The sequence below is a fragment of the Schistocerca gregaria genome, chromosome 5, assembly GCF_023897955.1.
Source record: "Schistocerca gregaria isolate iqSchGreg1 chromosome 5, iqSchGreg1.2, whole genome shotgun sequence".
Classification (NCBI taxonomy): domain Eukaryota; kingdom Metazoa; phylum Arthropoda; class Insecta; order Orthoptera; family Acrididae; genus Schistocerca; species Schistocerca gregaria.
The window spans coordinates 285,020,507-285,033,297 of record NC_064924.1 but is presented as its reverse complement, the minus strand read 5'-3'; the positions used below and the strand labels follow the sequence as shown (position 1 = coordinate 285,033,297).

The 12,791-nt window shown below is 35.4% G+C and overlaps 1 protein-coding gene across 2 annotated transcripts in view; it reads right to left on the bottom strand.

The window, feature by feature from the left end:
* Positions 1–12,791, bottom strand: part of LOC126272449 (uncharacterized oxidoreductase YjmC-like) — a 179,178-nt gene that overhangs the window by 15,252 nt on the left and 151,135 nt on the right. For both annotated transcript variants that reach the window (XM_049975325.1, XM_049975326.1), the window contains exon 9: positions 2,794–2,904. In XM_049975325.1, coding sequence (XP_049831282.1) covers positions 2,794–2,904 — 111 coding nt within the window. The remainder of the gene's footprint in view (positions 1–2,793; positions 2,905–12,791) is intronic.

The window sequence follows — 12,791 nt, the reverse complement described above, 5'->3', positions numbered from 1 at the left end:
CAAAGGAAATGAACGAAATTTACCAAGTTGTATGTGATTTAATTAGTTCTGTGTGGCATCAACAAAATCCACAACGATTTTAGTGCTATTTATTGTGGACATAAATCTGATATCACCACAATGAGTGTTCTGGCATAACCACAAGCACCGGAACGAAGATGCGGAATGCAAGAGCAGAGAAGGTGGTGAGGAAATGGGGCCCAATGGTGTGTGGAATTGGACCATGCCGTACCAAGATCAACAACTGGAAGAAGGGAATATAAGTGATGCTTCTGCTAGCCTCGGCCTCGCAGATTGGCACCAGATCGTGGACGTTAGTTATCAGTAACGTTTGTCAACTTGCCTAAACAGTTCACATATTAAGGACTCTAAATTATATTCAAAATCACCCCTCGTTTGCAACTATTACTTGTAAATCTCCTGAGTTATTTATTGTCAATTGCTTTCTAGAAATAAAGCTACTAAGACTATTTTTTTTTTGAATTGTTATATAGCATTCTGAGGACACTGTATCCTGTAGGCACCTTATTAGTGGCGAGTCTGTAAGACCCCACAATGTGTATTTTGAAATGTTAAATTAAGTTAAAAGATTAGACAGGGCTTCATAACTAACAGAATTCCCGTCAACTTAAAGTGATGGATAAAAAAAAGAATTAATTATAAATGGAAGAGGAGGTTGTTATGAAAGCTCTTGTAGGGTTAGAAACAACAAATGTGTTTAGTGGAAGGTTAAAGCATGAGCATTTTGGAAGGAACACACAGAGAGAGAAATGGGAAAGAGTACAGGCTGAAGGGCATAAGTCAGGAAAATAGATAGAAAGTAGGGAAACATTCAAAGAGGAAGTTCTTATGGTATACACCAGGGTTCAGTTTCCCAATAGTTCCTCCGCCCTTCTTCCCTCTCTCTCCCATTCAGTTTCCAATCGATTCCGCTTTATTCTCACTAAATGAGACTAATTCCACATACTGTATCTCTCTACTACTCTGTGGCAGCCCTCTCTTTGGATTAAGTTCGCATCTCTTTCTTCTGACCTGTACCCATCTCTTGAACCCCCCCCCCCCCCCCCCCCCAACCCTATTTTGTCTTTATGTTCCTTCCAGTACATCCATTCTCTAACTTGTTGTGTGTGTTTTGCATAGGTATGACTAATTTTTCTACTAACTAAACATTTTTTGCTGCTTTCCAGTGCTTCACATGTATAGTGAATAGCTAAACTCTTACACTTATTACTTATCTAGTTTGTGTTTTGTTGTTGTTCATCACACAATTGTGAATGATAGACCACTGATTTTTCCCAACACAGTCACTATATCCACCATTATGCATGCTGTGCATTTTGCAATTTATGTTAAAGAAAACAAACTTTTATAGCAAATAAGCAGAAAAATTGTAATTTTGCAATAGAATTGAATAATGTTCTTTGACTTACAAGATACAAGAGAATGGCAGATTTATGATGGAAATGGAAAAGTAAATTAAAACAAACAATAATGGAAAATCAAAGATGGCCTGCTATACTATATTATTAATTAGCATTTACAGAATATACACTTCTATCCTTAACATTTGACTGCAAGAATCATTACCTAACATTCCTCTGGACATTATTATTATTTTTATAATAATTATTATTATTATATTATTTTCATGCAACTTGTTTGTCTACAAAGGTTTCTCATCACGCATGTAATAATATACAAGTTCGCACATGAGAAGTTTCACCTTAATCCTGTCAGAACTTGACATTTTCATGCTGAGCCAATGTAACAGCGCTTGGAGGGGGAGGATGAGTGAGGTAAATGTTGGTCAGGCAGCATTGGTTCCATGTATTGTGACAGTTCATTACTGTTATCTGTGAAGGGCGAAAGCAAGAAGATTGGCTAAGGCAACTGACAACAGTAGATTACAATTCATGGTGCTAACATTTTACTGATACGAAACTCGTTGTGCGTTAACAGAATTTTTCACAAGGTTCCTTTCTGACACACATCAGCTATCTTGACAAATGAATAGTGCTTGAGTGAAAGGAATACTACACAACTACTTGCTAATATATATATATATATATATATATATATATATATATATATATATATATATATATATATATATATATATATATATATATTAATGAAGATACATTTTAGTAGCTTAGCTCCATTTTTAATGTGTCATTCTCGGATTTTTACCTTTCATCATCAGTCTTAGTAGTGCAACATCATTAGAAGTTTCAGATGCAGATCTCACCAGGATAAATACACTGTGAAATATGACAAAGTCACAGAAATTCTGATAATGATGCCTCCCTAAGAGCTTTGCTGATGGGCTAAAATTCCAGACTGACACATGAAAATAGTGCTGAAGATCCAACCTCCAACATGCTTAATCAAGTCTGATGTAGGTAAAACCTGAATTGTGTGTTTCTTACCATTCATGTCTTCAATTCATATTGAGTGCGTCAGTAGAACTATCAAACTGGCTTACAAAATAGGTCTATAGGTGGTCTATTATCCAGCTTAACTGCGGCATGTTGCTATGGGTATAACTACAATTATTGCTCCATTTTAGTGACTCAAAACACCAATTTCTCCTGCTTTATATCTTCTCTCTCTTTCTCTCTCTCTTCTACTCTTCCATAAAGTTTTGGCTATACTCAAAAATTTCCATTGTTGCAGGATATCATTCAACTAACAGAAGAAGGAACAGCTGATAGATAGAAGTTAATACTTTCTCAACAAAAGTTTCCCTTAGGGTTAACAATAGAGATGTTATATAAGGTATTCAGTACTAACCGATGCCTTGAGTTGGTTCTCATGGTATTGTATTCCTCCTTGTTTATCAACAAGTTTCATGTTTTTCCTCTCAGGATCACCTGGTACAAGTACTGGCTTGCTGGGATCTTGCTGGAAAATAAAAAAAAATAAATAACAACAACAACAACAACGGTAATAATAATAATAATAATAATAATAATAATAATAATAATAATAATAATAATAATTCTGTGGCCACGTAATGACCCAAACACATAATAACAAAAAGAATAGTAAAATATGTAGATTCCTTTGCTAATGGAGGAGAATGGTTCCAAAATGTTAAAAAAAGACTTGGAATTAGCCAAAATGACCAAAGAAGTAATAGACATAAGGAACAATTTTAGAATAAAAGTAGAAAAATTGGAGGTTAAACCAGAGACAAAAGCCTGAAGAACTGGAACAAAATGGGGTGAAGAAAGAAGAGCTAACCCTTTAACTGCTCTGGATATGTTAATGCAGATGTCTTTGTACCTGTCCCTGTGTGCTCTGAATGTGTTAGATGGCTGGAGTTCCCTCACAAAATAATTCCATATCTTATTATACTTTGAAAGAATGAAAAATAGGATGTTCTAACATATTTTTCAGGAACACAATCCATAAGTCACCTTAACAGGTAAATAACTCTTGACAATTTACCACTAATATATTGTAAATGTTGACCACAAGATAATTTATCATCTATGTATACCCCCCACAATTTGGCATAACTTGGATCATCTGACAGAAGCTTATCTCTAAGACTACAAACCATCTTCTGTGTTTTGTTTTCATTCAGCAGGAATCCATTTGCCTTGAACCAATAGGATGCTTGGTCAATTGTCTTTGTTGCACAAGTTTTAAGGCTATTGAAATAATCACTAGCATGAAGAAATGTTGTATCGTCTGCATACAACACAGTGGTAGACTTGATAAATGCTGGCAGATCATTTATCATTATTAGGAACAAAAAGGGGCCGCGTGCAGATCCCTGTGGAACACCTACCTTGACATGTTCTATACTCGTCATTTCTTTCCCTACACAAACAACTAGCTTACAATTCTGAAGATATGATTTTTATTAATTTAAGGGAGGGGGGAGGGGACATAGCGATTCATGTCGTGAAGTGTTTGTGCAGCACAAATATCTGACACTATATTCTCTGTACATCTGCAAAATAGTTGTATTTTTTATAAGTCAACCAACAGAAGCTATCAATGGCAGTGATGTACATGATAGCAACACTAGAACAAAGTATAACTATTTCTGTAACAGAACAACGTTAAAAATGACTGATAGAAGTCCATATATCAGTGGTTTGATTTGGTATAACAAGATAAACTCTCTAAGAACATACATGGGAAATGTTTTTAAAACAAAATTAAAATTTTTTCTAACGGAAAAATGTTTATATTCTTTCAACAAATTTTAAGATAGTGATTGTAACATGAGGCATATCAGTTGTAATGTGATAAATGTAAAAAATAGTCATAAGAAGCAACAGCTACAGCATATAGTGTATTTTATAAGTGTAAATATAACCATACTATTAAATAGACATAAGAAGCAACAGCTACAGAATATAGTGTATTTTATAAGCGTAAATATAATCATACTATTTAGTCTGACGTTTGCAAAAGCCATCATTACGATGGCTTCACGCAAAGAAAATGTAAATAAATAAATAGACATGACTAACTTGAGGTTGATAGAGATACTGAAGTTATACATCTTTGTAAATACAGTAGACACTGATGTAAGAGCGACAGACTACTGCAGGATAGATTATATCATAACCAATAAACATGCTACAAAAAGTGTTAAGGATACAGGGTACATTTGTGGCTCAATATTATGTAAAAATCAACACCTACTTCTTTCAGGCACTGTTAATAATGTATATGTTTTACAGATATTTTATTGATATCAAGTAATGCATCATACTTTCTAAACATATTAGAAGTATTTTGAATATTTTCGAACCTGCTTAGGGTTATTAAAAATGTACAAAGAAATTGATGCAATTTGTTTTTCCAAAATGCTTCCTCAAATTGAGGACCATTTAATCCAATGTTATACATATGAAGGAGACCAAATGTTTACCAGATATGCATGACTTGATGGCTGAGGTTCTAGCCTACTTAATTCCACCTATTATGTATACTACAAGGATAAAAAAGTATCACATCTTACATTTCAATTTTTATAATTTTTTTTACTAATAAAAATGTTATTTTTTGTATAATTTAGTTGATTCTGCAACAAAGCTTAGGTCTACTACACAAGTATGGACAACTGAAAGTTACAGAAAAAATTAGAGCAATGCTTTATAAACTTTAGGAAATATTTGTACCTGAATTTTGAAAGATACAACTTGTGGGAAATTGCAAATGAAGATATGAGTCCAATTAAACTGTGCCTCAGAACATTCCTGAAGCATAGTCTTCATCCTGAACAACACTGAACACTGAAGATGCCAGAAAGATGTACTAAAGGTTAAATAATGAACTGCGAAGAGAAACAGAGCAGGCTAGGAAAAAAATGGCTAAAAGAGGAATGTGATGCAATTGAAGAACTGGACAGCAAGGGAAGATACAGCTTACTATACAATAGGGTAAAGACTAGACAAGGGATCAAAACAGAGCAGGAAGTGCTACTACGGAAATTTTGAGTAAAGATGAAAAGGTGGTGTATAAAGATCATGACAATGTCCTCCAGAGATGGGAAGAATATCTAAAAGAGCTATATGACACAGATCACAAACCAGAAACTCTGGAACTTGAATCAGTGATGACAAAAAAGAACCAAGCATAATAATGGAAGAAGTAAAGTCTGCCACAGCTGCAATCAAAAATGGTGAAGCGGTAGCTACAGATATGATATTAGGAAAAATATTAAAATGCTTGAACCATGATGGAATAACAGAAATATTGAGGTTATGTAATAAAATATATGGCAGTGTTGAATGGCCTGAGGACTTTCTGACAACAGTAATGATTCCATTACTGAAAAAACAAGGAGCTGAGAAATACAATGAGCACAGGACAGTCAACCTCATTTCACATGCAGCCAAAGTGATGTTAAGAATAATCAATAAGAGACTTGAAAAAGTAGTGGAGGAGAATCTTGGCAAGGAGCAGTTTGGCTTTAGACTCAATACGGGCACCAGAGATGCAACAGGGCTCCTACAAATCTTAGGAGAAAGGTTAATTGAAAAAGGAAGAGACCTCTATATGTACTTTGTCAATGTAGAAAAGGGATTTGACAATGTGGTTTGGGACAAGCTGGCGACTATAATGAGGGAAAAGAGAGTGGACTGAAAAACTAGAAGACTTCTAAACTCATTATATCTTAGTCAAAAAGCCTCAGTTAAACTGAGAGGAAAAAGTACAAACTGGATCACACTAGGTAAAGGAGTAAGACAAGGATGCTGTCTATCACCTACCCTTTTCAACCTCCACTTGGAAAATATGATTGACCAAAGGTCATTAGATGACAAAGGAGTAGGAACTGGGGGAAGAGGAGTAGGGTGTTTGAGGTTTGCTGATGACTGGTCCTTCTAGCCGCAGGGGAAAAAGAATTACAGGATTTGGTGGACACCATTGAAGCTAACGGAAAAAATTATGGAATGAAAATTAACACAAAGGAAACAAAAGTATTGGCACTAGGAAAAAATAAATAAATAAGAATTATGCTGAATGGAGAAATATTAGAACAGGTGCAAAATTTTAAGTATCTTGGAAGCAGGATAGACACCACCTGGAAGTGCACCATAGGAATTAAAACAAGGAGAGCAACGGCAAAATAGATATTTTATAAGAAAAGGGGAATTTTATGCAGTAGTCTGGACAGAGAATTCAGGAAGAGACTCATAAAATGTCTTGTATGGAGTCTTCTTCTGTATGGCACTGAAACATGGACTTTGAGGAAGAAAGGCTGGAGGCTTTTGAGATGGGGACATGGCAGGGGATGGAAAGAATAAGTTGGATGGGCAGAATAAAAATGAAGAAGTTCTGAGAAGAGTGGGAGAGAAAATACAGTTACTAGATGTAATAGAAAGAAGAAAAGGGAATTGGATTGGGCATAATATATGATAGACTGACAAAACAGTTTTAGAAACTTTATGTAGAAGGGGAAAGGAAGCAAGGAAAGAAGATATTTCAGATTCTGTATGACATGATGGACGGTACAACATACAGCAGTCTTAAGACAAAAGCAATGGATTGCAGGAAATGGGGAGGCAAAGAACCTGCTAATATAGCAGAAAACTGATGATGAGTCTTCATCCTGCAACATTTCTTCATCTTCAAGCTTGCTCTTGGAATTCCTCTTAGCACATCTTGCTTCTTTGGTAACTTGAAGACCGAATCTTTCAGCTTCATGCACCCGTTGTCTGTCACACACAAACAATTGATCTTCCATACTAGAACCACATTTTATGCCTAAATTTATCAGGACTTCCAACCTTCCTATCATTCCATCATTGAAACATATTGCTGCATCTAGTACACCAACTTTTAATATTTTTAATCCTACAAATACATTCTTGGGTAATCTTTTCCATATGCAATAGTTGAAACTTTCATTTGTATTCTGAGTGCCACCATGAAGACATTTACTAAGCGAAACAGGGTCACTCAGGTCTCTAAAAATTGTTTTTTTTTTTTTTCATTTATAACAGGCTCAGGAAGAGAATGCTTATGATAGTATGATTGACCACTTTCTTTTGGATTTTGGTCCTCACACTACGAATCTGCTCCTTTAGGGCAAAGTCCATGAACAGGGTGGTGATCTGTGGACAACTTATGAAAGTTGGTGGTCCATACAGCTTTTCTCGTTGCTGAAACATCATCATTCAATTTGTCTAATGGCTAGTCCATAATAACTATGAAGAGGGTCTATTTCAGTTTCTGTCAATCTGCCTCGGCCAAACATTACAAATGGGCACCGACTTCTGACATATTCTTAGAGCTCCATCACACTCCATATCTCCACTGTAACTGTCATAATTATTAGAACACTGATGTTCAATATGTCCTCCAATGTTACCATGGCAGGTATAGCAGTACGTAGATAAACACTCAATGTCAACAACTTTTCCATTCTCCAGAGAAGTAGCACTTACAACATTATTCAAGGAATGATGTCCTTGATGTTGCCGTGTCCCATCAGGTTCAACAGCAATGTCCCTGGTTCCACTAATATTTACAGTTTCTTCTACTGCATGTTTTGTAGGTGCTTTAGACACAACCGCCAAGGCACCTAAAACTATTTTTGTGTACTTGCTGAAGATACTGGGAGGAGGAGGAAGGCTCATCAAACCACAAAACGTTTGAGCAGCCTTTTTCACTTTTCCTATTGCATGCATTGCATACACTGACTTCAAATTCACATCATACGAATAACACGCAATGTTCAAAGTTATTTTCGAGGTAGTTTTATTGCAGGATCTACACAGAACAACTAATTTTAACGCTAAACCCTTCCTGCTACTTTGTTTTTCAATATTTCCAGACAGCCTACACCATCACATTGCTTACATTTCACCACTTCCTTTATCAAAGAAGATAAGATGCCCACATCAATAACAACAAATCCACTACAAACAGCATCATTGTTAACACATCAATTTGAATCACCAGGAGGGGTGCCATGGGAGAGTTTCTTCCCTGAAGAACTGATACATAGGTCACTTTCAGGCAGTGTGGCTTGCTTTGTTTATGAACTGGTTACCACAGAATTTGCTTCATGAATTTTGTGATGTTTGGCATAGTTTGTGTTAGAATATGTACTTCCACAAATATATGTAGCACTTGGGCAACAAACATTCAGTAACACGTGAACAAACTGCTTCAGCGAAACAAAAGTAAATACTAGCAAAGATAATATTTACAGATACTAGAAACCTGGACTGTTGCCAACATATGCAATGTATCATACATATAATCGATGCAAACAGTAAGTTCACAGTTCTTTTTGATATAATACTGGTTACTGTACCAGAAATAAAGGGGGCATCGCAGCATACATGACTGTAACTTTAAAATTTGGTATATACACATGTAATTTTTCATTTGAAACCATATAATGCATATATCAATGTAATCAGGAAAGACTATAGAATTTAATAAAGTCATAAAAAATTTCGATTGTTTCACCAATTATAAGTACACTGTATCCTTAAGCACAGCAATACGGGAATTTCACTAATTGGACCACTATTGTCAGTCTGTTAAGTACATGCTTATAAATACTACAGAAGCAACAAATGTTATTGAACAAAAATGAATCCTGAATGATCACAATACAAAGCACCTCAAGTATAATCTGGCCCAGGAGGACTGGAAAAGCATTTATAAGGTAAAAGGCTCAAACAATAAATAGGATGAATTCTGTGAAACAATATTGAGACATTATAATCATTGTTGCCCAGTTAAAGATGGTAAAAAAAATCCTCATGCTTAGAAAGAATCCAAAGCTGAAATTACCTAGTAGTCTATTTAAATTAAAGCAAAATGTTCAAGACCTCTTCTTATTTTATGTATATATTTTTTTTTCACTCTATCTTCAGTTCACAAGTGGCCCATCGGGACCATCTGACTGCCATGTCTTCCTCAGTTGAGGATGCGGATAGGAGGAGCGTATGGTCAGCACACTGCTCTCCCGGTCGTTATGATGGTTTTCTTTGACCTATTACCCTATATAGCAAAAAGGATATCATTCTCAAGGAAAAGTATTGCAGAGCGATGAAAATGTGTAGGAGAGAGATTTTGATTTTCAGAGAAAAGGTTCACAGTGATTTAGTCATTAAATCTGACAGTGTGAGTAAAGAATCTTGGAAGCTCATTAATCAATACCAGAAAGCACCATCGGACATGAATACTGAAGAAATAAGCATATTGCACAGGGAAAAATTGATAAATGATCTGACAACAATCTGTGATACTTTTAATAAATGTTTCATCACTCAATGAGGTATCCTAGCTCAACTTGTTGGTGAGAACAAATGCATAAACATTTCATCATCTCAATGTATAGGCTTTGAATTCAGAACTGTAAGTGAAAATGAATTAAGTTGAATAATCAACACATTAAAGACTAAGCACCAAGCTGGCTGGGATGAGGTATCTAGTGACCTAGTTATGAAATGTCTTGAATAATTAGTTAAACCTATTACCTGTCTCATTAGCTGCTGTTAGGGAAGACACCTACCCAGACTCACTAAAATGTGCATAGTTACACCAGGATATAGGAAAGGATCCACAAAACAGGTTGAAAACCTTAAGCCAATTTCATTAATCACCACATTTAGCAAAATCTTTGAATATGTTATGTTATCACAACTCACTGGCTCTTTCCCAAAAAACAATCTACTCATTGAAACACACGATTTCTGGAAAAACCACAGCATCATCACAACAACCCCTGAAATTTTACAAACCCTATATATTGTACTATATTGGCAACAGCTATTTACCTTGATCTTACTAAAGCATTTGATTCAGTTAAACATGACCTACTAATGAAGAAACTTCAGGTGTATAGCTTACAAGATTCAGCAATACTACTGATAACCAACTGTCAGTCAGTCCAAAGGCAATGCACAAAGCTAACCTATCAAATTAAGGAGTATGATGGTTCAAACCTGTGTCCTGCCATCCTGATTCATGTTTTCCATATTTCCCTAAATTGCTTCAGGCAAATGCTGGGATAGTTCCTTTGACAGCGCATTGGCTGGCTTCTTTCCTTACCCTTCCCTAACCCAACGAACCAAATGGGACTAATGACCTCGCTGTTTGGTCCCTTCCCCAAAATAAACGAACCGACCTATCAAATTAATAACCAAATTGTAAGCTCCCAGTCTTCTAGTGCAACAGTGAAACAAGGAGTCCCTGAGGGGTCACTTCTTGGCCCCTTTCTCTGTTTAGTCTTTGCGAATTGTGTCACCCAGCCACAAAACGATAAAATTGTGAGCTATGTGGATGATACATCTCTGTTGTTTTTTGGTGATAATACTTGTGAACTTACATCTTCTGCAACAGATGGAGTAATAAATATAATTAAGTATTTGATGAACAAGATTTAAATATAAATGTTAACAAATTGCAGTTATTATCATTTAAGACTGTTTACTCTAACCATACCTCTATAAATAATACAGGTGGAATTGAAGCAAATGTAGTCACTACAGGGCTGGTGTTTGTTTACATTAGCAATTATCTTAACTGCTCTCTTCTGCAGTCTGAATATCCTATCCATGTAGACTATGGGCACACCACCCCATAGACAAGTCCATGTTGCAAATTCTTAGGCCTACACTTAGATAAAAATTTGTAGTGCTCAAATCATATGAACTCTGTATGTGGGAACATCAATAGCGGATTATATGCACTCAGTACCCTAGCAAAAATAGTTGCAAACCCTGCTATTAAAGCTGTTTGGAACAATATATTCTTTACTAAATTATGGTACTGAATTATGGGGCTGTACTGAAGACACACACCTCAATAGATTAACGTTGTTCCATAAGAATGCTATTAGAATAGTGTATGGAGATCACAACCCATAAATCATTTTTCGAATCTGGTTTAATAAATTTCCAAAAGACTTATGTGCACATGATGGGACTATCTTCAGATGCAAACTCAAATTATCCTCACAAAGAAATGTTTATCTTGCTTTCTGAATTTTCAGTTGACAACATGTGATCTTACAATTTGTACTAGAAGTTAGACATATTTTAATTGTCTACCTACTTTTGTGGCTTTACATTCTCTTTTGTGTGCTTGTATTGCTGTTTTGTTAATTTATATCAATCATCTGTTTTCTTAGTATTTTACAAGAAATTCTCAAAATCATGTAGAACAGGACTGACATTTCCAAAAGTCATCATCTTTGTTGACTCTATGAAGAAAATAATAATAAAAAAATAAATGACTTCATTTTAAAACTTTCTTCCAGCTCCAAGTGGGCTGTGATCTGTATCTCTTTTGTTACTCAATAGCCTGTAATAATTGCATCTGGCTACTGTATTGCAATTATGACTCTCTCTATACATTACCATTACTTCTTCAGTCCCTTTTACAAACACAATTGTCTGAAAGGCATAAAATGAAGACACAGTCAGTAAGTTCCTTTGATGTATGATGTATGTATGATGTAGTCACTACAGGGCTGGTGTTTGTTTACATAAGCAATTATCTTAACTGCTCTCTTCTGCAGGCTGAATATCCTATCCATGTAGACTATGGGCACACCACTGCATAGACGAGTCCATGTTGCAAATGCAAGTGGATTAGTCCACAGTATATTTGTTTAAGGGCAGGAGGAGATATTATGTTTATGAGGAATTTTAATAAGTAATTTTTTACAGATGCAGCTGACATGCTCTTTTCATACAAGATGTTCCATCAGTAACAAATGCTGCCAAAAATTTATGTTTATCAGATGTTTCATCTGTAGACAGTGATTTGATGTTAATGTCCACTTGAGACTGGTTATACTTTAACAAGAACTTCATCACAGCATTCTTATCCTTATTCAACCAAAATTCTTAAGCAAAGCTAGAAAATTCCCAATGACTTTGTTTCCTTTATCTGATCTGTTCAGCAGTTCATGGGAACTTATTATTGGGGATCAGCCTTTCTGGAACTGGGGCTGTGAATCGTTTAATACATTATATTTAGAGAAGAAAGATTCCATTTCATTTAGAACTACTCTTTCAAGTAACTTGCCAAACACTGAAGTCATTGAAATTGGTCTGTCATTATTTATGTCAATGGTTGCTCCCTTTTTATACCCTGGTTATAGCTCAGCAGTTTTAAAAGGTTAGGAAAGATCCTCTGGTCAATTGAACTGTTTATTAAATGTGTTAGTGGTTTCATTAATCCATTTCTGCATTCTTTAAGAACTGTATATGGAATGTCATCCCAGCCACTATATGTTTTTAATCATAGATCATCACCTGAGGGTACTTTGTGCTTCAGAATGATGTTTT